Here is a 26,507-nt window from a genome sequence, read left to right as displayed (position 1 = left end):
TACTACTATATACTACTACTGATACTACTACTACTACTACTACTACTACTACTACTTCTACTACTACTACATGTTGTGTTGTAGTTTGGACCTCTTTAAAAATGTTCTAAAATGCATAATTCTTGTATTTGTTCATATTTCAGTCTCAAAAATTCAGATCTCTCAAATGTAATGTTCCTAGTCCCCTAGTTCCCAGTCTCTCGCTCTAAAACCTTCAAATCAGGCAAGAAATCTAGGGGTAATAATGGACTCAGACTTGAACTTTAACAGTCACATAAAATCAATAACATCTGCAGCCTTTTACCATCTAAAAAACATAGCAAAAATCAAAGGTTTACTGTCTAAATCAGACTTGGAGAAACTTATCCATGCATTTGTCTCCAGTAGGTTAGACTACTGTAATGGTCTGCTCACTGGTCTCTCCAAATGAGCTGTGAGACGCTGCAGAACATCCAGAACGCTGCAGCTCGGGTCCTTACTCGAACTAGGAAGTACGAGCACATAAGTCCTGTGCTCAGGTCTCTGCACTGGCTTCCTGTGGCTCAGAGAATAAACTTTTAAAGCAGCTCTGCTTGTGTGCAAGTCTCTCCATGGTCGAGCACCAAAGTACATCTGTGACATGTTAGTGTCATATGAACCATCTCACACTCTGAGGACCTCAGGGACCGGCCTCCTGCTGGTGCCCAGAGTCAGGACTAAACAAGGGGAGTCAGCGTTTCAGGTTCATGCAGCTAAAACCTGGAACAGTCTTCTGAACATGTGAGACAGACTCTTCTGTGACGCTGTTTAAATCCAGGCTCAAAACATTTCTGTTTAACTGTGCATATAACTGAAAGGTTTTCATTCCGCACTCTTCTCTCCAATTTATGTCTCTCTTTTTTAATTTTAATCTTGATGATTATTTATGTTTTGATTTGTTTTTATTATGATTTTAATGTATTTCTTATTCTGTAAAGCACTTTGAATTACTTTGTGTACGAATTGTGCTGTACAAATAAACTTGCCTTGCCTTGCCTTGCCTAGAATCATTTACACTTGCAGTTAATCTTACTTAATAAACACAAACTGCAAATATTCTCACATTTGTGATATAAAACACATGGTAACCTTTATATAAAAAGCAGATATTAGCCTGTGTTCAAGCCTAACCTAACCTCATATTTGTGTGTTTTTCAGACATGAGAATGAAGTCCAGCATTTCAAAGTCATGAGGGACAATAAGGGCCAGTACTTCCTGTGGTCGGAGAAGTTCACCTCTTTAAATAAACTGGTGGAATATTACAAAAATACCACAATCTCCAGAACACAGGAGATCTACCTCAATGACGGCACCCCGGGAACACGCAGCCCCTCCTCCACGCAGCCGGTCAGCGCACATTTATCAGCATGTCATACTGTTGCCATAGCGATTAACTATTTAAACCAAATATTGTATCTTCAAAATGTTGCACATAGTAGGAAGCTATAATGAACCTAAAGCTAGAACTCTTAATCTTATAATATTATGGTAACACTTTAGAATAAATAATTACACTTTTACACCTTAATAAAGCATGAACTAAGACTTAAATCATAATTAATTAATAGTTCTTTAAAGCAAACATATTCAGCAAAATCCACTTTTTAGAAAGATACCTCATTTACCCTCCTGTAGTTGTACTCACAGTGATTCATGCGTGTTTGAGTCAAGATGCCATTGCTAGTTGTATTATTATTGTGTGAAAAAATGCATAGCTCACTTTTTTTCTATCTTAAATAACATTTCGGCAAGAAGTCTTCATCAGATAATTTTTCTTGCCTTGGACCACAGTATACAAAATGGTTGCCAGGCCAGATGCTCATATCCCAGAGTGTGAATGTGCTGTGCATTTTTTCACTTTTAAATTGGGTTTCCTTGCATTTGCACCTCTACAAGAACTTTGGTGTTGCATTTTCTGTTTCAGTTGTATACATATTAGGAGTGGCGCGGTTCACAAAATTCACGGTTCAGTTCGTATGGCGGTTTAAGGTTGTGGGTTATGGTTTGGTACGGTTCTTGTTGTAATTTTTTCTTTTTAATCTTTAATCTCCAGAAATATACTTCATCATATCTTATGTTATCTTAATTATCCACAATTTAGGATACAGCATTAAAAAAGTTGTAAAATTATAGTTAGTAATGTAATCATGCACAAACTGAATTTGACTTGACTTTAAGCACATTATTATTGGACATAGGCAGCTGTTGTGCTTCGGTGAGAAAATGTTACCACCTTCCTAACCCTCCTCAGGAGTCGGGACACTTGGTTTAGTGAGACTGCACTCTTGGCTGCAAGGTTAAGGGCCTGGCTCCACTGTATGAGTATTTCACCCTATGCGAGTGTGAAAACTGCAAATTTTGGATGCGTAACTTTTAGAATGCATGGAAAGTGAATGAGGGCGGCTCCACTGTACGTGCTAGACGTGCGTATGGAGGAGCGCGTCCTGTGCACGTAGATTTCAGAAAATAAGATCCATCCTGTTTTTTGACTCTCTACGCAAGCGTAGGCACGCATCCCCTTCAAAATACACAGAGAGCATGAATCTTTGATTGTATTTGTGCATTTACCATCAGTACAACGTGCTCCTGGGGCAGTTCTGTGTCGTGTGAAAGAGCGACACGGGTGCTTCCTCCATCTCTGGGCGGCCCTCTTCTGTCCTACTTGCCATTTCTACACGTGACGCGCAGCACCCACCCTCCACACCTCTTCTTTTGTGCCAAAGCGAAACAGGTCACATATGGGCATGAGGCTACAATGCGCAAGCCAGGAACCGTGGAGACCGTACAGTATGCACACGTTGCGAACTGAACGTTTTTTTTTTCTTCATGAACCGTGCCACCCTAATACATATTTAAGTCTATTCAGTGAAGTCTGCAAAAATAATAGATAAACTGCCTAAGAAATTACTAAATAGTGTGAAAATTCTATTATTGTTTCTTTAGAATTTGGCCAACCTTAATGAATACTTGATAAAGTATAATTAGAAAAACTCTCAAAAAGACTTAACGAACAGATATTGCATTGCAGTGCTAGTAAATCATTCTCTTGTTAAGAAGTGTTTAACTTGACATCACAATCGCATTAGACAAGTCACAAACATTTTTTTTAGTGTTTCAGCACAAGTTCTAGTTTTCAACACCTGTCCGTAGAAAAAAATCTAAGCTGCATGCATAAAAACAGACGAGACGCATTAGTTACATACAGATAAGAAATATAGTGCATTATTACATCTTCAGTGAGAGCATTTTTGGTTGGAAACATAGAATAATTTAACTTTAGTTTTAATTTTTTTTTCTGTTTGTTTCCAATTTTACATCAGCTGGTAAACAATTCCACAGTGCAGCCCCTTTGGCAGAGAAAGAGACTGACCAAGAGTTGTCCTGTACACTGGGACAACACAATTACCACTAGAAGTATCTCTTGTAGTAGCTGTGCGTGTACAGTTTATGCTCCTGGCAAATTCTGAATTCAGTGGATCACAGTTGATTTAAGATTATTATTAGTTCAATATGCATTTACGACTACACAAACAAATAGTTCTTTAGTGAGTAACTAAGTATGAAATCATTATGAGTATAGCTATTTACAGCACAGGCTAATTAACTGCAAATTAAGTGCTATTTAATGCTGTAATTAAGTAGTTACTAAGTGTGAATCATTATTAAGTGTTTGTTCATGCTTTACTTGGGCTAAATAAGGTGTAGTTATTATAAAGTGTTATCTATGAATTTCATTGTAAAAGAAACAGCTTTCATAATTGTCTGCAGAGTTAAAAACCTGTGCTCTAATTGACAAATAATCATAAGTTATTATCATTTTAGGCTACGTTCACACACCACATCAAAACTGAGACTGGATTTAAACCTGGGCTAAATCACACTACCTCTAACTCTAACACTTGATCAACTAAACTAGGATTAAAACAGGACCTAACCAAGTCTATATCAGGGTTTAGTGAAGATCTCTCTATGAATTTCATTGTAGAAGAAACAACTTTATTAATTGTCTGCAGAGAGCAATAAAAAAACGACATAAGACATTTTGAAATCAAACAGTTAAATCTAGTACTAATGTGAACATTTTAAATGAACTTGATGAATAAGTAAAAAAAAAAAAAATTGAATGTCTACTAGAATACTCCAGTCGACGACCAGATCATTTTACTACTATACATTACATTCATTCTTTTATTTAGGTTCTATGTGTCTATGCTTCTCACAGTTAAAAAGAGGAAGTCTCCCAGAGCCATGTAACTCTCCCACTCTAAAGTCCAATGTTCCACGAAGAGCCTCAGACCAGCCTCACAGTCAAATGGTACGCCGCCTCTGCTTCGAAACAAACGCTACTTATGCTCACTTGATAATAAAAAATATAGGGAAAAAAAAGTATAGGACCTTTAAAAATCTGCTTTCTGGATGCAGATATTTACAGATGTTTGTTTGTGTGTGTGTTTGTAGACGGTGCGTCTGGAGGAGCGCGCACATACCATCGGGCACTCAGCACAGCGCAGTCGCAGCCCCCTCAGCTCAGCTATGTCACGAAGACCCTCTGAGCCTCTGCCTCCTCCTCAGGTACAAACACACACAAACACGCCCATATTATAGAGCAGTGACTCTCAACGTGAGTTACAAGATGATTGCTGCGGAGTAAGAAAGCTTTCCGAAAAATGTATGTGCGTAGATTAGAAATCTGTGCATATTTGTCTGTAGTTGAGTATAAAATAAATATTCGTAAACTCGATTCGATGAGTCCAGTTGTACATAAAATGTGTAAAATATTGTGTGTATTTTATCCATCAGAGTAGGTAATTATAGACAATATTACACAGAAGCGTTCGGTCCTTGAATTCAATGTGGCAAGACAAGTATATTTTTACAATCAGTTATAATGAACCCATCTGTTGGTCAGCTGTTGTAGCTCCTTGTTGTGCCATTACTCTGTTCCCCTCCGCTTTTACCCTCTCTGCTATCTCAATCTCGATGGATGTTTCTTCTGTTCAATAAATGATGCCTGTGAAGTGATGCATTTTTGACAGTAGAGTACTGTACTTTGTACTGAAGAAAGCATAATTGTAAATTATTTTCATTTTGTGAAAATAACACACACACTCGAAAATCTGTGTAGGAGTGCCACTGCTGATGGACAATTTACACATCATACATCATACAGCCAAATATGTGTGGATTTCTGTTCTATGTATACGAATATTTCAGAAAGCTTTCTTACTGCATAGATTTTTAGGTATCATTTTAAAGCTATGACTGTTTGTGTGTGTGTGTGTGTGTGTGAAATAACTCAATAAAATAGCCTGTTCAAAGAAACAATAAAACCTGATGCAACACATTTGACACGTAAAATAATTATTGCAGTTTTATTAGTCTTTTCATTAAATTCAACTTTATATAGTTACTTTAAAAGTGTGTTCATCAAATGCTTTTCTCCATGGAGATGTTATTGTATCGTCTGGAATGTTTCACAGTACGACATTAAACCTCTCTATCTTCTTCTTTTACGCTTTTCCACTTTGAAGGCACTCAAAGCGCTTCATGGAGACCAAATCAGACCAAGTTACAGTTTAGATCTGTGGAGAGGCAGCCTTGCTCACAGTCAGAATGCCTGTTTTTCCACCTGTAATTGAATGAATGTAAGGTAGAGCTGTTTAATGTCATACTGTGGAACATTCCAGGCAGAGGAATGACATCTCCATAGAAACAAGCAGGTGACGGATCCCCAACCAAAAAGTTTCAGAATGCACCTTTAAACATGGTCGGCTATGATGGTATGGCTGGAGGTGTTTACTTGTATCCTCTCAAATTTTATTAGCAATACAAATTTAAAACTCATAAAAATGACTGGAAGTAAATGTTGCATTATAAAGAACCTTGAACTTAAAATTCCCTGCACTTTTCCCCCACAGCGAGTGAACATGATCCAGGTGAGGGCCTTGTACGACTTCACGGCTGAAGAGGGAGACGAGCTGGAGTTCAGAGCTGGAGACATTATCGAGGTTTTGGACCGCAACGACCCCTCCTGGTGGACGGGGAAACTGCGGGGCAAGACCGGCCTGTTCCCCGCCAACTACACCGAGCAGCTGTGACGAGACCCAGATCTCCCACAGGCCACGAAAGCACCGCCACAGAGCAGCCAGCAGCAACATCTGAAATGTATGATTCATGTTGTATTCATCAGACTGGGCCTACAGCGCAGTTTGTCAGCTGGGACCAAACCAGGTGTCGTAGAAGGGAGATTTTATTTATGAATGCAGGGTTGTGGTCTTCTAATTGTGTTTTTCTTGAGAAACCTGAGCTAAAAGACTGCGTTTTTATACTATTTTACATTTTAATAAACATTTGCTTTAAAAACTTGTGCTGTAATTGAAAAAAAGTTAACATTTATGCTGCGTTCACACACCACATCAACTAAATCAACTAAATGGGACTGGACTAAATCAGAACTAAACCAAGACCAAACCAAGTCTATATCAGGACTTAAAGAGAGGGAGTATTGTGCAAAATTGATTTTCTTGAGCTTTCTACCATGTTATAATGTCATTCCCTAATTAAAACACGCCCGAAGACGTTGTAGATGTCATCTGTGCATGTTTGAGTAATTTAATGATCTCTCCCAGGCCCTATTCAAACCCTCTTTACAGTTACCTATCAAATTTTGCCCAATCTTCACACACAAGCTTACGTCGCCCATGTTCCCACACGACAAGGATACGAAACTGCACACAGCAACTTCACAAAGCTGATGCATGTGCAGTCGTTTCAGTAGTGAGGTTCGCGCTGATTGTGTTGTGATAGCGATCTGAAGGGGGAGTGACTTGCGGGGAGCAAAAGGGAGCAAACGAGAGGAGACTCAGAGCATCAAAAATGACAATGAAACTTATAAAAGCGTATATAAGATTTTCTAAACAATGCAAGGTAACATGGTGATCTAAATATGTTAGTGTTAAGTAAAATACCCGCTCTTTAAAAGTCCTCTACCTGATTTTTCCCTTGTGTTTGATCAGATTTAGTCTTGTCTCACTACAGATATATTGTATAAGCAGCTCTTGAGAAATAATTAAAATACTCTGAATGCATAATGTAAGTGAGGAATAACTTTGGACCACTGCAAACCATTTAAAACTAGTTCTGTTTTTATGTTTTTAAGAAGTAAAAATCAAGTACAGTGCCTTAAAGTGGAAATAAAGTGAGCAGTGCGAACGCAGCCTTAATAATTTTTAAAAGGGCTTTGTGTAATTTTGCTTTTCTTCCTGGACATGTTTTTGCTTTGTCTGGAATGTTTCACAGTATGTCATTAAAGCTTTCAATCATCACAGAGATCAAACCAGACCCCGCTCACAGACAGAATGCCTGTTTTTCTACATATTTTTGATCTCTAAATGTAAATTAGAGCTGTTTAATGTCACACTGTGGAACATTCCAGACAGAGCACTGACATATCCATAGAAACAAGCAGGTGCCAAAACGTTACATACAGTAGTGCACTTATAATAGTTTTTAAGAAATCAAAAATAAACCTATTGCGTTTTAATTTGCAGTTGGAATCCACTTGAAGATGATGTGTTTTAAAGTTTAATTTGCAAACTTGTTTCTCCGAAATTATTGAACCAGGGACTTTCCAGCAACAGGTCAATAAGAGATCTTTTTTTAGCTGCTTGTTTTCAGAGGAGGACGGCTGTACTGATCCAAACATTTCCTTGAATCACTGCTGGAGAGCTGAACTGAACTTACAGGTGCACGGTGTAACTTTTCTCCATGGAGATGTTATTTCTTCATCTGGAATGGTTCACAGTATGATATTAAACCTTTCTATCTTCAAGGAGACTAAACCAGACCAAGTTACAGGTCAGATCTGTGGAGAGGCGACCCCACTCAGAGTCAAAATGCCTGATTTTCTAAGTATTTTTAAGCTATAAAACCGGTAACTGAATAAATGTAAGGTAGAGCTGTTTAATGTCATACTGTGGGGGTTTGAGTTGGGGTGATTTGCCAGAGATGATATGGTTGAAACTAATTCAGCTTCCCCCAGTGTTAATTCAGCTTCCCCCAGTGTTAATTCAGCTTCCCCCAGTGTTAATTCAGCTTCCCCCAGTGTTAATTCAGCTTCCCCCAGTGTTAATTCAGCTTCCCCCAGTGTTAATTCAGCTTCCACTAGTGTTAATTCAGCTTCCCCCAGTGTTAATTCAACTTCCCCCAGTGTTAATTCAACTTCCACTAGTGTTAATTCAGCTTCCCCCAGTGTTAATTCAACTTCCCCCAGTGTTAATTCAACTTCCCCCAGTGTTAATTCAACTTCCCCCAGTGTTAATTCAGCTTCCCCCAGTGTTAATTCAACTTCCCCCAGTGTTAATTCAACTTCCCCCAGTGTTAATTCAACTTCCGCTAGTGTTAATTCAACCTCCCTTAGTGTTAATTTGGTACCTCCTGCCCACCACTTCAAACTCCTGCGAGAGAAGACCAGTTTGAACCAGTATTACACATATTTCATCTCAAATTAACGAAAATAAAGTGTAAAAATAAAACACATCTGTGTGCTGTTTAGCCAAATGAGGATAACCCTAAAAAGTGTTATCTGTTTACTCTCAAAATACTCAAAATTTCGGGGTTAAACAGGAACTTTGCTGCAGTGTTGCTTAATTAACATTTCCAAAAATGTCAAATTAACTCTAGAACAGATTGGACTCATCTAAACCCTGAGAAAATGTTAAAATTGATTCTGTGAGAGTCAATTTTAACACTCCACTTTTTGCTGTGTGTTTCTATCTTCATTGAGACCAAACCAGACCACGTTACAGCTCAGATCTGTGGAGAAGCAACCTGCTCACAGTCTGAATGTCTGTTTTTATAGGTATTTTTGAGCTATAAAACCACTTATAATTGAATAAATGTAAGGTAGAGCTGTTTAATGTAACACTGTGGAACATTCCAGGCAGAACAATGACATATTCATAGAAACAAGCAGCATCCATAGATTATTAAAATTATTATTAATATGTTTTACACTTAAGAAAAAATAAGGATGTTACCGATGCAAATATCTATAAAAAAAAATAAAAATACCAGAGAACAGTTAGTTGAGTCTTGGGGTCAAAAAAAAAAAACTGAAAAATTGATGATGGATGGAGTGTTAAAAGTCCTCAAAATGGCGCCCATAACACCTGAAAACCCAAGAGTCTGAGGTAGTTGCTTTAGTGGAAGATATAGTGATGAAACAAAAGGATATTAAGACTTTTAAGAGGTCAGACAATGTTAGTCAATGTTTTCTATGTTTCATAATGTGGTCCATGTGATTTCTGAAGAGTGCAATTAAAGGTGAATTATGTAACTTTTGCGATGGCTCGTCCAACACCTGCTTGTTTCCGTGACTATTTTATCTCTTGGTCCGGAATGCAACCTGGCACTAAGTTACAAGTCAGGTCTGCGTAGAGGCAAGCCTACGTACAGTAAGAATGCAGTTTTACAAGGTTATTTTCGAGCAGGAAAGCACGTGGAGTTTAACAAATGCAAAATAGTTTAATGGCTTACTGTGGACTTTTCAAAGCAGCACGTTATACATCTCCATGGAAACAAGCATGATAGACCCCATAACCTCCCACTTATCCCTCCCACATACATACACACCTGAAAATGTTACATAGTACAGCTTTTGAAGGGTCCATCACCTGCACCTTTATGCAATTGCACGTTTTAGAGCTCAAAAATACCTAAAAAACAAAACAAAAACAGGCATTCTGACTGAGCGGGGACGCCTCTCCACAGATCTGACCTGTAACTTAGTTTGGTCTGGTCTCCATGAAGATAGAAAGGTTTAACGCCACACTGTGAAACATTCCAGACAAAGCGATAACATCTCCACGAAGAAAGTTTGACGGACGCTCCACCAGAAAAGTTACGCAGTGCACCTTTGAACTTTTACACCAATCAACATCTGAAACTATATTGCCTTCCAAGTCATTTTAGCGTGATTATAGCTGAGGAGTAAACTACCCTAAAAGTCTTGTATTATGTTTTGTATATACACGCATTATGTCATTGGTGTAAATTACTCTATTGGAAAATGAGTTGTGACCTACATGTGAACTGAATGGTATGAAAACTGTCAAAAGTAATGAGCCTCACAAGTACAATCTAAAGCTATTGTTATTACAGGAAGTAGGACCGATTTGTAGCCCTTCAAAATAAAATACTTATATTTTGACAAATCCTGACTGTTGTTATTAATGTGTTTTTTAAGAATCATTTCAGAATATCCACCTAAGCAAAGTGATTTCAAACTAGTGGTGAAATGTACATTATATTTACATTATTACAAAACTCTGTGTTAACTACAGGCAAGACACTTGACTATAGGGTTGTCAAATGAATCGAAAATCTGATAATAATCAACACTAACACTAATATCAAAAGTAGATACTCATTTGAGCAGGTATAGATACTAAATACTAGATACTAGTCACATTTGCAGGATGGAAATGATGCATTTGCAAGCTCCTTGGTGGCAAGGCTTTTCTGAATATCTTTAGAATGATCTTGAGCTGTATCAGAACAAGTAGAAGAGCACATAGACTAGTACACACCCATGGACCACTATGAACCTACCTGGACCACTGAGGGACCACACATGTAAGACCACATGGAAATACAAAAGAAATGACTGTGATTTAATACTGAAAATCACATTCTATCAATATTGGAAATGAGTCTATTACTTTTATCTTTACCTAAATAAATATATTTTCAAATGATCAGCATTTATGCGTAATAATATATATGTAGCTAAATTGGTTGGATGCAGTTGTTGTGCCAGTGGAAGCAGTGAACCAGTAGCCAGGCTGGCGCCACCTAGTGCCTCCTCTCAATTTCATTTCTCTCCAGCAAGGTTTGCAAGAACTCTAGAAGTGGTAGACCGGGCACCAGCCAATCAGTGAAGAGCTGTGCAGCCATGACTGAGTCCCTTTTGTGGTACAGCACAACACTAAAAGCAGTCGAGGTGGGTGTAGACGAAGACAGACGTTCTGTGTTGGCAACGATTCCCAAGATCAAGGGTTTAAAGCCGGAACAAAGAGAATGTTGAGTGAATTTTATCAAGGGGAAAGATGTTATTGCCCTTCTTCCTCCGGGATTTGGGAAAAGCTTAATATACCAGTTAGCCCTGTTAGCGGCACATTACATACATCACAACCAAATTGCAGAGACTGGTTAAATTAAAAAAAGTGCCCTAAAAACCTACTGTTGAGCGAACAAATTATAATGCTGCGAGGTCAGACTCATGAATCAGGCTAGTGAACCAGTTTCTCATTGTGGAAAATCATGGAATACAACAAGAAATGCAGAAGTGTGCCAATATTCACGCTTATGTCACAAACCAGGAAGACGTTTGGAAAGATGCAACGACAACTTCCATCGGGCTCTGTTCGCGGTAGTAAGTCTGACAACATTTAAGAAAAATGACAATATGGTCCAGTTTTCTTAATCTAAATGTTATTGTTGCTTTCCGTTATCAACAATTACAACCATATCTCAGTTTTCATCATTTCTCCACTGACACAACTCCGAGCGCACTGGGTACAGTACATGCGATTAGAAGAGATGAAGACGCCAAATTCCAGATGATTCCAAACAGCACATAGGTTTACAGTCTTCATTTTACCACTGATCACGTTTACTTCAGTGGGTTTGATCACAGTCGGTCGGCGAGCCCAGTGTCGGGAACTAAACCGGAAGTTGTAATCGCATTTTTCCAAACATCTTCCTGGTTTGTGACGTAAGCTTTAAAGGTTGTATAGAGGATTTTTTAAGGGAAGAGCAATACAGCAAGAGTCTTTTTTCAAATGTTGCGCATGCGTGACACGATCTTCCTCCTCCCGCCTCTTTACTCTAGAAATCACGCTTGTTTACATCCAGTGCATGAATTTCTGTTGAAGTGACTTGTCTAGAAGTAATTTAGCGACCGACGCGTCAGTTTTTAGACCCTTTGTCAGCTTCAGTTACGCCGTCGCTGGAAGGAATCTCCAAGAATCACCTCAGTTTGTCTTCGCTCCTTTTCGCCTTCTCTTCTTCTTTCAGCGACCTCAAAAACGGACTTTCTTTGGCGGCGAACTGGTTGTGGATTCTCGTCCGCCATCGCAACAAACTTTGTGCGAATTGCGACGAAGCGACGGTTTGAAAAAGCCTCTAAGAACCGCTGCATAAACCACATAATCCCCGCACGCCGGCAATTCAGTTATACTAGAAACGTAGGGAGTTTGATTGACAACCTAACAGCCAATAGATAAAGAGGGAGCCTCTTTTTCTATTGGCTGATGTTTATCTGGCCTCACTACGTCCACAGTTGATAGATTTTCATTCTTTTTTTTTTTTTTTGGTCATAATTCCAAGGCTGCTGCGTCTCTGTAATGGTATTTTAAACTTTTACTGACAATTTGAAACAAAAAAAAAAATCCTCCATACAACCTTTAATAGAGCCTATAAACTTCACTGATAATACAACTAGCAACTGGATTAGTAGGAGTAATAGTACTAATGATAAGTACTTTAAAAACATACTGTGCAATTAAAAGCCAGAATCTGTAACTTTAACCGAAGTAAAGCAATTCCATTTTGTTTTGTTGTTTAGTGCAGTCAAAATCATGGGTCCTTACTGTGAGCTGGCTTGCATCTCCACAAACCTGACTCATATTTGGCCTGGAGGAGGGCCTGCTTCTACTTGTTTCCATGCAAATGTTGTTCCTTTAGCTATAATATTCCACAATACAGCAAAAAACGTATGTCCAGGTTCTGACGTATGGCTTTAACTTTCTGTTTCCATGGAATCAGAAAGTTACACGCCTTTAATACAATTTAATTTAAAAGTTTCAGAACGTAATGCTGTTCAGGTATTTGTTTATGTTGTGTTTATCTTTTCAGTTAACCTTGTGCAACTATCTCTTTTATTTTTATTCATAACACATTTCTAAGATTTCAAATTATCAGTGTTTATGAAGTAAATATATATCTTTGAATTAACTTTTCGTAACCTTTATTCTGGTAATAGCCCATGGAGAAAACAAGCAGGAGTAGACACAATGTAGTCTCTGTATCTGTGTTTGCTAAAGTTGTCTGAAGCTAAGAAAAGTCAACAGAAGAGGATCAAAACACGCATTACTTTTATGTGTGGTTCTATAGTGACGGAAAAACACGCTTTGTGACAACATGGAGTCCATTTAGAACAAACAAGTCTGAATGTTAGCCTACAGGGCTGGATTTTAGATGGGGTAACAGCGTTTTAGATTTTAGTTAAAAAGACAGAATGTATTTTAAAGTCTGTACTCATTAAAAAGTACTAAAAGTGTGAGTACTTCAAAATACTACTACATGTATTCAGCACATGTGGGTAGTTGTTAGTTATCTAGTTTCTGGAGAAGTTGCTCTTTAAAAATGCCATATTTGAGTGCTTCCAGTAGAAAGAAAAATTGCTAAAATGTTAAATTGTTCAGATATGGTGTAAGTCCTGTTTTAGTCCTGGTTTAGTCCTGTATTAGTCCTGGATTAGTCCTGGTTTAGACCTGGTTTAGACCTGGTGTAGATCCATTTTAGTGCTGACATTATACTGTTAATTCTGCATATACAACTGTTGTTCCTTTGGCAGATCTGTCACATATCTGTTATTGTTATTTAAATTGTTCTGATGGTATGCAAATGAGATTTAATTTCATCCTGGTTTAGACCTGCTTGAACCTGGTTTAGATCTGGATTTGGTTCTGTAGATATAGTTTAGGTCAGTGCCTCTGCTCTCAGATACTATAGTGGTGTAGTGCAGGTGACTCTGATGTGAGGGCAGGAGGTGGTGTAAGAGCACTTATGTCATGTCACTTGATGTCATTTATAAAGAGTACTTTTGAATCCACTTCACTGCAGTGTTTTCATTTAGGATCCAGACATCTGACAGAAGAATCAAACTCAACTGCATTTCACCTGAAAATACTGAATGTGGGTCAATCATTTCTCAAAAGAGCTTTAGAATGCAAGAATGTAGTCAGTGAACGAGGCAGCCTTTCTACAAGCACATGAGAGCACAGATCACGTCCTCATTAAGCATGTATTAAAACGCTATAAATCGTGTATTATGAAAAGCACAGGGCACAGCGCTAACAGGACGTGGGCTGTTGACAGTTGCTGTGACTCACGGCGTGAGGCCCCGCCCCCTGTGCTACCTGAGCTCCGTGCGCACCTGACGCACAGGTAGACGCTTCCAGCTCGAACCAGAGTGAGGAGCACAACCAGCCATGGCGGAGTCCCAGCTCGCGGTGATGGATGACGAGCACGTGAACGAGAAGATCCCGGAGACTCGGCCCGAGTTTTACTACAGCGAGGAGCAGAGAGCGGCTCTGGAGCAGCTCGTGAAGAACGGGGACGGCCCGTTCAAGATGCGCATGAAAGAAGACAACATAAAGGACTTCCTGTCCGCGCGCGAGGTCAAGACTCTGCTCAAAAGTTTCCGAGAGTATGACAAGCACAGTGACGGCGAGGCTGCGCCGTCCGAGCCCTCCAAGGACTCCAGCAGCGCAGACTCCGGGGTCCACTCCACCTACTGGCCGCAGATGTCCGACACAGAGGTCCCGGCGCTGGACATCGGCTGGCCCGGACACAGCGGACTGTACAAGGGGGTGACACGCGTGCACGTGTACACGCACCCTCCCAAAGAACACGGACCGCACATCAAACAGGTGGTCCGCAAGCTCATCCAAGAGGCGCACAAGGTACGTGCACAGCAGCGGCATCTCAGCTGACGGTCACGAGGAGGTTGTGATGATTCGGTGTTACAGTAATAATTAAGTTAACGCTAATCTTAGTAGTAAGACACAGGACACATCTATTACACATCTATTACACATCTATTACACATCTATTACACATCTATTACACATCTATCAGATGATCAGATTCAACCTGACCCTGGATCATGTTCTTCATGTTTGTTTTGGGGGGGACTGTCTCATTTCTTTTCTCTTCCACATCTCACGTGGCTCTTACAGTTCTTTTGAGTTAAAGGTTTATTTTCTTTGAAACAATGACATTTTCCAACATGTTTCATAAATGTTGGAAAATGTCATTAGTCTATTTATAGAAAAAAAAAATGACTAAGAAGTGTCCTTACTTTAAGCATGTTTGGCCCATTTAGACTGAAAAATGTGATTATGATTTTGTCACACTATATCACACGTTTTTTTTTTGTTTTTTTTTTTTTTTGCTTAGTTTTTTTGTTAATAGCCCATCAGAACTCTAGAATAGGAGGACCAGCAACTGTACCAATCCAGGAAAACAAAAATCCTGCTTTTTAAAGTGAAACCACTGCACCTGGTCCAGTCACACCTGTGGAAAGCAGGACACAGCCTTATCAGTTCTTCTCACAGTCTCTGACCTACTTTAGCCAATCGCAGTCAATTGTCTGAAGCAGGAAATCTGATTGGCCACTGGTGGTCAGGTGACTAGTGAAAGGGACGAGATGCTGACCCCAAGTATCCAATGATGTAATGGAAAGTGACTGAAACTATAAAGTAGCTTACTCAAATAGTCTATGCAAAGTGTTTCATTTCATTTTGAATCTAGAAATGAGAAAGGATATATTGCTTTTGTGATTGATATAGGAAAACATTTGTAAAATTTTTCTATCAAACACTGGGATTACTTTTGAAATCTATGTATTAAGTAGGATTATCCAACGGCTAAAGGAATACAATTATTACATGGATTTCAGAACAGGTTTTGGAACAACAGACCGGCTCTTCTGTTGTAGTACAGGGCACGATGTTTTTGGAACAATCTTTCAAACAGCAGCCGCTTCTATTGTTCATCTTAAAGCTCCGATCTGAAGGACTGAGCTAAAGCAATAAACAGAAGTAGAAATACTGGTAATTAAGGTGAAAGTACTCAGGCAGTAGTAATTTAAACTGCAGTTTGTATACTGTTTGGAATATTGAAAGCACGCAAACCAATAAGTACCAGTACCAGTAGTAGCACCAGTAATAGTAGTAGTAGTAGTAGTAGTAGTAGTAGTAGTAGTAGTAGTAGTAGTAGTAGTAGTGGTAGTACCAGTAGTAGTAGTAGCAGTAGTAGTAGTAGTAACAGTAGTAGGAGCGGTAGTAGTAGTACCAGCAGTGGTAGTAGTAGTACCAGTAGTACCAGTAGTAGTAGTAGTAGTAGTAGTAGTAGTAGTAGTAGTAGTAGTAGTACCAGTAGTAGTACCAGTAGTACCAGTAGTAGTAGTAGTAGTAGTAGTAGTAGTAGTAGTAGTAGTAGTAGTAGTAGTAGTAGTAGTAGTATAGTAGTAGTAGTAGTAGTTAGTAGTAGTAAGTAGTAGTAGTAGCAGTAGTAGTAGTAGTAGTAGTAGTAGTAGTAGCAGTAGTAGTAGTAAGTAGTAGTAGTGTAGTAGTAATGGTAGTAGTACGTAGTAGTAGTAGTAGTAGTAGTAGTAGTAGTAGTAGTAGTAGTAGTAGTAGTAGTAGTAGTAGTAGTAGTAGTAGTAGTAGCAGTAGTAGTAGTAGTAGTAGTAGCAGTAGCAGTAGTAGTAGTAGTAGTAGTAGTAGTAGTAGTAGTAGTAGTAGTAGTAGTAGTAGTAGTAGTAGTAGTAGTAGTAGTAGTAGCAGTAGTAGTAGTAGTAGTAGTAGTAGTAGTAGTAGTAGTAGTAGTAGTAGTAGTAGTAGCAGTAGTAGTAGCAGTAGTAGTAGTAGTAGTAGCAGTAGTAGTAGTAGTAGTAGTAGTAGTAGTAGTAGTAGTAGTAGCAGTAGTAGTAGCAGTAGTAGTAGTAGTAGTAGTAGTAGCAGTAGCAGTAGTAGTAGTAGCAGTAGTAGTAGTAGTAGTAGTAGTAGTAGTAGTAGTAGTAGTAGCAGTAGTAGTAGTAGTAGTAGTAGTAGTAGCAGTAGTAGTAGCAGTAGTAGTAGTAGTAGTAGTAGTAGTAGCAGTAGTAGTAAGTAGTAGTAGTAGTAGTAGTAGTAGTAGTAGTAGTAGCAGTAGTAGTAGTAGTAGTAGTAGTAGTAGTAGTAGTAGTAGTAGTAGTAGTAGTAGTAGTAGTAGTAGTAGTAGTAGTAGTAGTAGTGGTGGTAGTAGTAGTAGTAATAGTTGTACCAGTAGTCATAATAGTACTAGTAGTAGTAGAAGAATCGGCACTCGTGTCATATATTGGTAAAGAAAATATAGACAATAAATGACAACACTGACACTAATCTGTCACCCTAAAGCCTAAAGTCTGTAGGGATGTAACAATAACTGAAATATTGTGATATTGTATCATCAAAAGTCTCACAATAATGTCGTCTGCCATCACAGTATATCGAATTACAAGTCTCTTTGCTTAAATTCTTTGGAACATGGGAACTACATAGACCATGATCCTTTGCTTCATTTCAGCACTTCAGACAGCATGACAAATGATGTTAGTAAGCACTTTAAATCTTAGTTGTTTGGATGATGACAGAAAAGACAGACTGAAGGGCTGTCAAGACATTTGTAAAGGAAAAAAGCATAGACTCCAGACAATATCTTAATAAATATCGTACTGTGACATGCATATCCTGAAAATATCGAGGGATTTGGATGTATAATTTTGTTCAAAGCATGAGCTGCAATAAATAAATAACAGAAAATCTATATACTCTTGTAATAAAATTAAATATTTGAAAATCGTATTGTAGTGCTAAAAAAAATTCACAAAAAGTTCCCCACTAGTGCAAAGGAAAGGTACTCTTGATAAACACAGGACCACCCCCCAAAATGATTGTTTCATCTGTCACTTAAACAAAAGTTGTAGTAGTAGTAGTAGTTTTATTCGGTCAATTTGCAGCACTACAAAACAAAACAAAACATAGACTACAACCATATGGATCACGACCGAAAGGGTTTAGGCTGAAGTAAAACGTACTTATAATGCCTCACCTTTTTAATAGGCATCGTACATCAATATAGTCTTAATTGTGACAGGCCCATCGCCTAAGGTTACCGGTCAGATCTGTGGAGAGGTGACCGCACTCACAACAAGATTCACGCATTTGTTATCTTTGAGCAATAAAAAAAACAACAACACTGTAATGTAGAAATGTAACGATATCCAAATCTCTTGGTCCGATATGATATTATCACGATATGCATCTCACTTTATGATATTTATTGCGATATTTTGGTTAGGCTGATACTTTTTATCTTTAAAAATACCCAGACAAGATTTTGGTGTGAATTATTACTGTCATAATCTCAAGAATTCAAGTAAAAACATATATCTTCATGTTGTCTGCGCTGAAAGGAATCATAGGATATGTAGTTCCCGATGTTTATTAGCTATACGCGCATCAAGAATCTCTGACTTCTGGTCATTGCGCAATGCATACTGGGAAGGATTTTCCAAAAAAGTGAGCATCAAACCTCCATGTTTGTTTTTACAGTGGGATGTGTCTATTGACAAAGTCGATCTTTTCTAGTCTTTTGAACCATATCGCTTTTGTTTCTGATTCTGATATTGTCATATTTTATTTTTGGGATTCGGACATTGTAATTGTGTGGTTGTTGGATCCTAACAGCGGAAAACGACTCGAGAAATTTGTTTGCGAACTCCATAAACTGCAAAAGGGAATCAGATGTGTGTGATTACAAACCTGTGTTGAAAAATAGTGAAAGGTGAAGGCGATGGGCAGTATTGATCCACAGGAAGGACCAAAAAGAAAACCTTTGACTGACTAAATCATCCCGAGTTTGCAGCGAACATTTTGTATGTGGAGCGACATCAAAGCGGGATCCCGTTTGTTAAGCGAGAGGTGCAGAAGACAAACAGACTGAGCAAGCACTTTCTTGTTCTTGTAGATTTACAGAAACATTAAGTCTTGGTCTCTTTGCAGTGGAAGGTGTTTCTTGGCGAACAGCTGGTGCCTCTCGCTTTGGCGTTGACTTTTTAAATTCGTAACCGAGCTTGAGTGAAGGATCGGGGTTTTGCTTTGATGGCTCCACATACAAAATGTTTGCCTCAAACTAGGGATGATTTAGGCAGTCAAAGGTTTCCTTTTTGGTCCTTCTTGTGGATCAATCCTGCCCATTGCCTTCACCTTTCACTATTTTTCTATTCCGTTGGGAAGGGAAACAGTTTGAACAGAGATTTGCAGTCACACACATCTGATTCTCTTTTGCACTTATGGAGTTCGCAAACAAATTTCTCGAGCTGTTCAACCACACAATTACGATGTCTGAATCCCAAAACTAAAATATGACAATATCAGAATCAGAAACAAAAATGATATGGTTCAAAAGACTAGAAAAGATCGACACATCCCACTGGGAAAACAAACATGGAGGTTTGATACTCACTTTTTTGGAAACTCCTTCCCAGTATGACCAGAAGCCCGAGATTCTTGATGCGTGTATTGCATTTAAGCATTTAAACAACGCATTTAAGCTTTAAAGATTTTGTAATTCGATATATCGTGACAGCCCAAGGTGTTATTGTGAGATTTTGATGATACGATATCACGATATTTCGATTATTGTTACATCCATATTGTAATGAAATACTTTATGTACTATTGATTATCATAATGTGATACAGTGGAACATTCCAGGCAAAGCAATAACATCTCCATGGAGACAAGAGACAAGCAATAAGCAGGGGATAAAGCCTCCACTAAAAAGTCACATATTGCGCGTTTAAAAGTTTATAGCTTTGTCACTTTTATTTTTTTATGAACACAATATTCTAGTAAACCATTATAATTGATTATATAACTTCTCATAGGTAATAATGAGTGACTTTACAGCACTGCTAATATAGGTCAGGCGGTTTTATTACGCTGTGAAGGCAAAGTATATTTAAAATGAGTCATCTCTCCGTCTGAAATACAGTCATGCAAATAATTATCAGGCATTAACTGTTGATCCTGTATAAGCAGGTCATGGCAGGCTCCAAACACACCTCGCCACTGTACTGTTGAAACGCCAAAAAAAGGAAGCACTATGCCCAAATAAGGACAGACGAGAATTAGTAAACTTCAAAACAAGCGTGTTATTTTCACATGCCCCGAGCGAATGCGAAATGATCGGACAAGCATCTACTGACATTATGAGATGTAATTTTTTTGGAGTTTTACTGTTTGTAATTATATGGGATTATAAAGGGAGAGGTCTTTTTGGATTATTTTTTTAATATAAGGATTTATTCATCCAAAAGCGGTAAACAAATGATAGGGTTGATATATCTGATGTGAATTATAGTCTTTTGAGGCTTTTGATCCAGCTGATGTCACCAACATTACGTGATGCTAACTGTAAGGACTGCTCGATCTGAAGCTCTATTACACAAATTAAACTTAAATCTGAGCTTTATTTTTGGACAATAAAGGAACTGACTTAACTGGAACTGCAACAGGGGAGCTGATTTGCACTGTTAAACAAGTCGCTTACACATAAAATTACAGTCACGCAAACACGCACATCACAATTTTTCTCACGCTTTTGTTGAAAATGAAACACCTAAACATGACCTTGAACCTTCGTATTGATCGCAGGCTCCTGAAAATGTGTGTTATTGTGTTTTCAGACAATCTTTTTTGGTAGTTATTGCAGTTATTATTATTATTTTTTCATATAAACTGCCTTTTAGAACTGAAAAATGAATTGCAATCAAATCGAAATCACATTTAAATGAACAGAATTTGCAAATTGCAAAGGCTGCAGTTTCTGATATATCATCATTTCCTCCACAAACAACAAAATTTAGTGTTTTATTGACTAACCAACAAAGGTAACCCTGTAATTCAGTTGTTTTGTTCTGTTGTGATCCATTTGTGAGTAAATTTTTCAATATTTTTGTCCATTTTTACAAACCTAAACTTTGAACAATCCTGTTATTAAAACTCAAGATTAGATATTTTCCGCCCCGACTCTTTTGCTGATCGAATGTAGGAAGTTTGTTTCATTCATTGTTGTTGAAAATTCTCCCTCAAAAGTTCACTCCATTGTTCTGTCAGTTTTGTGGAATTTTTGTTGTTGGTTCAAAATTGTGATTCATTCTTTCATTTTGATAATGAACATGGAGCTTTGTTATCAAGAGATCCAAGTACGTGGTGTGGTGCAAAGTTCAGATTAAAAAAATCTCATTCAGGAAATAAATGATGATAAACATTTATATAAAACTGAATCCAAAATTGTAATTGATAGATTTTTTTGATGCCAACTACAAAGTAAAAATGCTTGTGTGTGTATAAAGCTGCACTGTGTCACTTCTCTGGAGGATGGTCTGCCACTTGCTTGTCTCCGTGGAGATATTTATGGCTTTCCTTGGAATTTTTCACAGCGCAGTATGGTATTAAACTTATCTCTGTCCATGGAGAGTAGCAGGCGTCTCCAACATGCCTGGTCAAGTCTGTGGAGAGGCGATCCTGCCCACAGTAAAAACTAGGGGTGTGCAAAAATATTGAAATATCGATATAGCGTATCTTTTAATGTGATGATACAGTATTGATATCGTGGACTGCTGTATCAATATATCACCAAGAGTATTTTTTGGTATATTTGACTAAATTATAGCTACAGTTTTGTTGCTTTTTTGGGGACGGAAGTTCGTTTATGTGACATTTTCACTGTTTTGACAATTAAAATGTTTGTGTTTGTGGGTAGTGTTGTGTTTTAGTTTTTGTTTTTTCTCGAGTGATGCAGAAAAGAGGGAGACACTGTCTGTGTGAATGTTCATGTATGTTAGTTTAATTTTGCACAAGAAGTGGTTTAACAAACACTTTTACTGTCACAGACATGATTTAGTCTTTATTTGTATTGAACCATATTGAATCCAAAGTGCACTGTATCAAGGTATGTATCAGTAACTTCTTGATGATACCCAGCCCCTAGTAAAAACATTTCTAACTGAATGAATGTAAAAGTTAATTTTAATGCCACACTATAGAACTTTCCAGGCAAAGCAAACAAACCTCAATGAAGACGAGCAAGTATTTTACTAGTCACCAGAAAGGTTATATAGTGCATCTTAATTTATATATATATATTTTTTTTACCATATATTACCATCTCAGGTCAGTTTTAACTGAGACAGACTTGTTTATGCTATATTGGACAGTGAGCCTGAGTTTGAGTTTGGGATTTGACAGAATTCCTTTTGTCAGTCTTAGTTACTCCTGAGTACCTCACAGCGTCGCATGTTTTCTCTTTTCTTATTCGTTTGGACAAGTGTAGAAATCCTGAGTGATTCTGATGCAACGTTTGTACTTTTTATATACAGCCCTCTACTATGGATTTTCACATGAGACATAACACTCAGATTGTGTTTGCTTGCCAACTTTACAAGTGTTGAAAGACATTGTGGGTTTCAGGTATGAGACAGGTTTTATTTAGACCTGTTATTAAAGGTATAGTATGTGCCTTTCTGGAGGTTGCGTGTCACCTGTCAACGCTTCCATAAAAATAGAAAGTTAAAACCAGATTTTGGAATCGTAGCATTCTCCATGGACAAAGATACAGTATGTTTTATTCCATACTGTGGAATATTATAGCCAAAGCAACAACATTTTCATGGAAGCAGGTTTGTGGAGATGCAAGCCCACTCAGAATGTTTTCTGTTAACTTCTTGGGTTCTTTTTAAAGACAATGTTTAGTAGGGGTGTGCAAAAATATCAAAATATTGATATATCGTATTGCTAAATGTGATGATTCAGTATCGATATTGTGGGCTGCTGTATCGATATACATCGCCAGAGTATTTTTTGGTATATTTTACTAAATTATTTTGTTAGAGTGCTACAGTTTTGTGACACATTTGACATTTTCACTGTTTTGATTTGATTAAAATGTTTGTGTTTCATATTCACTTTGCACAAGAAGTGGTTTAACAAAGATTTTTAGTATCACAGTATTTTTGCCTTTATTTTTTAATGAACCATATCAAATTGATTTGAAATATATCATATCGAACCAAAAGTGCACTGTATCGAGATATGTATCGTATCGTGGCCTGTGTATCGAGATATGTATCGTATCGGAAACTTCTTAATTATACCCAGCCCTAATGTTTAGCAATGAATAGTTTTTCAGTTCAGATGGTTTTATGGTGGTCTTCTTTTTGGGGGGTCTAAAAAGTTACATATTATGGCTTTAAAGTCTTGGTTTCTTACACTCAGTAGTCGATGTAAACATTTAACAAAGTATAGGTTTAAATGGCCAAAACTAGGGTGAAAATTAAAGGTACACTGGGTGTTACTTTGCCTGGAATGTTCCACAGCCTGATATTAGACTTTGGCAACATTTATTCTTATTGATATTATGAGCCTTTAGCAAACGTTCCTTTTATCACAGTATTTTGACAGTTGTTGTTTAAAAGTTTGGGAACCATTTGTCTCAGCGATTAGGGAGTTGGCTGACCTCTTTATTAGAAATACACTTAAATATAAAAATGAGACAATCCTTATTTTCAAAACAAATTAATTGAAAAAAAACTTCCTGAGGTGGTTCTTATTTACACGCTTTAACTTGTTTACCCCAAATGACTTAATTAGACTTCCATTATCAAATACAAAGTGTGTGTAACTCTGCCATGTGTCATTATCAGAAGATTTAAGGCAGATCTGTTTTGAACGAAGCGTTTCTTATCTCAAATGTCATGAGTTCAACAATGCCTGTACCAAACCCGGCTTTTGTTTAGTAAAAGGAAAACATCTTCTGTTCAGCTTATTTACTATCAAAAAATGTGTTAAAGTTGTAGATTTTGTATTAAAATTTTAAAGTTTGTTCATCCTTTGTGCCATATTTGAACCTAAACCACAATGTACACAATTTATAGGCACTTTTTTTGGCACCTTTTAAGAAATACGTCTAAATATCGTCATTGGGATGATACTGAGATTAACTAAAGATGCACTGTGTAACTTTTCAAGTGAAGGAATTGTGTGGCTAATGTTCCACAGTACAGCATTGAATGTACTAGTATCTCTTTTGCATTTATTCAGTTACAGGTGTTCTATTGCTCACAAATACTTTGAAAAACATGCACCTACCATGGAGAAAAATATGTTTAATGTCATACTGTAAACATTCAAGACAAAGTAATACTCCATGGAAACAAGCATATGGCAGACCCTCCACCAGAAATGTTACCTAGTGCACCTTTATTAATTATACTTATTTATTAGGAGACTACTATGGAGTGGAAGAGTTGTGACATGTACTGATGTCTATATGGTGAAGAGGAGAGAGAGTGTATTTATATGAATGGCTTCAGTGGTGACTGATGGAGAGGAGGTTCATTCTGAGTGTCTCTACACTTGGTTGGTTTCAATATTTTTCATCATATATCTGTAAATGGTCACATTTTTCTATAGCGCTTTTCTAACTTCAAGGCACTCAAAGCACTTTACAACAAGAACCACTCACCCATTCACACACCAGTGTACACAGAGACTGGGGGCGAGGTGGGTTAAGTGTCTTGCCCAAAGACATAACGACAGCATTCATCTGTGGGAGCTGGAATCACACCAGCCAACCTGTGGGTCATCTGCTCAACTCATGATATTTATGTCAAGAGTGGGATTCAAACTCAGCTCAGTGGATGCTCTCTACCAACTGAGCTACTGCCTCCTAGTAGTAGTAGTAGTAGTAGTAGTAGTAGTAGTGGTAGTAGTAGTAGTAGTTTTGTTTCTATTTTTAAATGAGAAACTCCTATAAGATCCCTGCGCACCTGCCTGTATTCCATGTAATTTTCCATACGTTGAAATGGAGTTGTTTGAACCATAGCCTATGGCCTGTAGCTGTCCTCGTCATCGGTGTTACTCAGGGAAGGGGCAGGTGTGGACCTGTCGCCTGCCCCGCCTGCCAGGCTCAGTCTAACTTCTGTGTCACTCATTACACATGTGCAGAGGGGGAAACACAGGAGCTTTTCTCAAGGAAGTGTTATTTATAAATGAAGTCAAACCACCCATGGAAACCCACATTTATCAGTCTGTAGAAAAAAAAAAATGGTACAAATAGAAATACAAAATACAAAAGTGTGAAAAGTACTTATTTGTATTTATTTAAAGGTACTCTATATAACTTTCTGGAGGTGTCACTATGGAAAAAGAACGTTTTATGATACTGCGGACTATTATAGTCAAAGGAACAACATCTTCATGGAAACAAGCATAAAAAACATGCTTTTATTTTATTTGTTGGCTAAAAAGTTACATACTGTGGCTTTAATCTGTACAGGAAAACTGAAACTGAACTCTTACTCTTAGTTACAACACAAAACTCAAACCAAAATGATACTCTAAACAATATTCACATGAAAAGAAGTTGTTTCAGAAGTTTTCATATTTCATATTTTCAATTCATATTTTAAAACATGAACTGCTTTGGTCCAAGTTTTGAGGAACAGAATTAGATAAAGGTTTTCTCAGAGTGGGATAAAACCATTCTCGGATTCACTTTTCACTTTTCTTCAAAACCTGACTCAAAAATGTAAGTGTGTGAGTGTGCTCTTATCTGTCTCTGCTTGTACCTGTGCCAGATTTGGACGTGGGTTTACGTCTGCAGGCTGCGTGCTGATTGGTCGACTTCTCTGCTATAAGCTCCCTGCTGAGATAAAAAATGTGTCCGTGATACAAAGTGAAAGATGAGACGTGCTCAGAGCTGCTTTTCTCGTTTTTAAAATTCAGTGAAACTCCAGACACGATTCTGATCTGTAGTTATGCAGAACTCCATAGTAATCAGAGTACTACAATATTTAGCTGAATATATTTGAATCTTAAAGGTCCTATATTACATAAGTCATGCTAGAATGCTGTTACCTCATCAAAAACATACCTGGAGTTGTGTTTTGTTTCATTCACACATGTTTGAAGAAGCTTTTATTATTATTCGTCTGTCTACATCTCCAAAACTCAATGTCATGAAGCGGTAGATTTCAAGTTAAAGGGACAGTCCGGAATTTTGGACATAGGACCTGATTTCCTAGTGAGCCAGAGTGTTGGAGACGTGTAGAGACACTTTTTTAAATATTCCATCCAGTCCTTGTATTTGCAGAGGTCGCTGGTGCTAGGCTAGTGCATGTCAATGGCCATAGTTAGCCTGAAACTAAAAACAGTCTTACCCACTCTACAAAACACCCAAAGCAAAACAATTAAAACGCCAGACTGTCGATTTAAATGTGTCTGTTGACAGAATAATGTTTGAAGTAAAAACAACCTTGCATTTGAAGGATTTATGTCTCAGCAGCGAGTTGTATTTGACAGAGGCAGCGCTACCATTAGGCAAAAGTAGGTAGCTCCCTAGGGCCCCCAAACCTGGAGGGGCCCCCAACCAATTGCCCTCAGTGCCACTAATGCCTCAGAGCAATTTGACTTTCTTTCAATATGACATTAAATGAGGGTAGTTTACTTTAAAATAATAAAAGAAAACAAAAAATCATATGTAATAGATATAAACAAAAATATAATTGTACTAGCAAAAAAATAAAACTACTTCCAGTTCTGGTTATCTA

General features: G+C 37.8%; 2 protein-coding genes across 3 annotated transcripts in view; both read left to right on the top strand.

Moving 5' to 3' along the window:
- The window catches only part of grap2a (GRB2 related adaptor protein 2a), a 39,068-nt gene extending 28,835 nt beyond the window's left edge, over positions 1-10,233 (top strand). The window contains exons 5-8 of one of the 2 annotated variants that reach the window (XM_020933183.2): positions 1,177-1,366; positions 4,242-4,334; positions 4,478-4,591; positions 5,938-10,233. In XM_020933183.2, coding sequence (XP_020788842.2) covers positions 1,177-1,366; positions 4,242-4,334; positions 4,478-4,591; positions 5,938-6,117 — 577 coding nt within the window. In that variant the 3' untranslated portion in view covers positions 6,118-10,233. The remainder of the gene's footprint in view (positions 1-1,176; positions 1,367-4,241; positions 4,335-4,477; positions 4,592-5,937) is intronic. The other variant, XM_020933184.2, reaches the window with a different exon arrangement.
- A 4,038-nt stretch (positions 10,234-14,271) lies between these two features.
- The window catches only part of fam83fa (family with sequence similarity 83 member Fa), a 36,641-nt gene continuing 24,405 nt past the window's right edge, over positions 14,272-26,507 (top strand). The window contains exon 1 of the mRNA XM_020933131.2: positions 14,272-14,769. Coding sequence (XP_020788790.1) covers positions 14,296-14,769 — 474 coding nt within the window. The 5' untranslated portion in view covers positions 14,272-14,295. The remainder of the gene's footprint in view (positions 14,770-26,507) is intronic.

This window comes from Boleophthalmus pectinirostris, unplaced genomic scaffold (genome assembly GCF_026225935.1).
Source record: "Boleophthalmus pectinirostris isolate CB_2022bp ecotype Guang Dong unplaced genomic scaffold, ASM2622593v1 HiC_scaffold_17, whole genome shotgun sequence".
Taxonomy (NCBI): Eukaryota; Metazoa; Chordata; class Actinopteri; order Gobiiformes; family Gobiidae; genus Boleophthalmus; species Boleophthalmus pectinirostris.
Note: the sequence above shows the minus strand (reverse complement) of the source record. Positions and strands in the feature narration are given on the sequence as shown.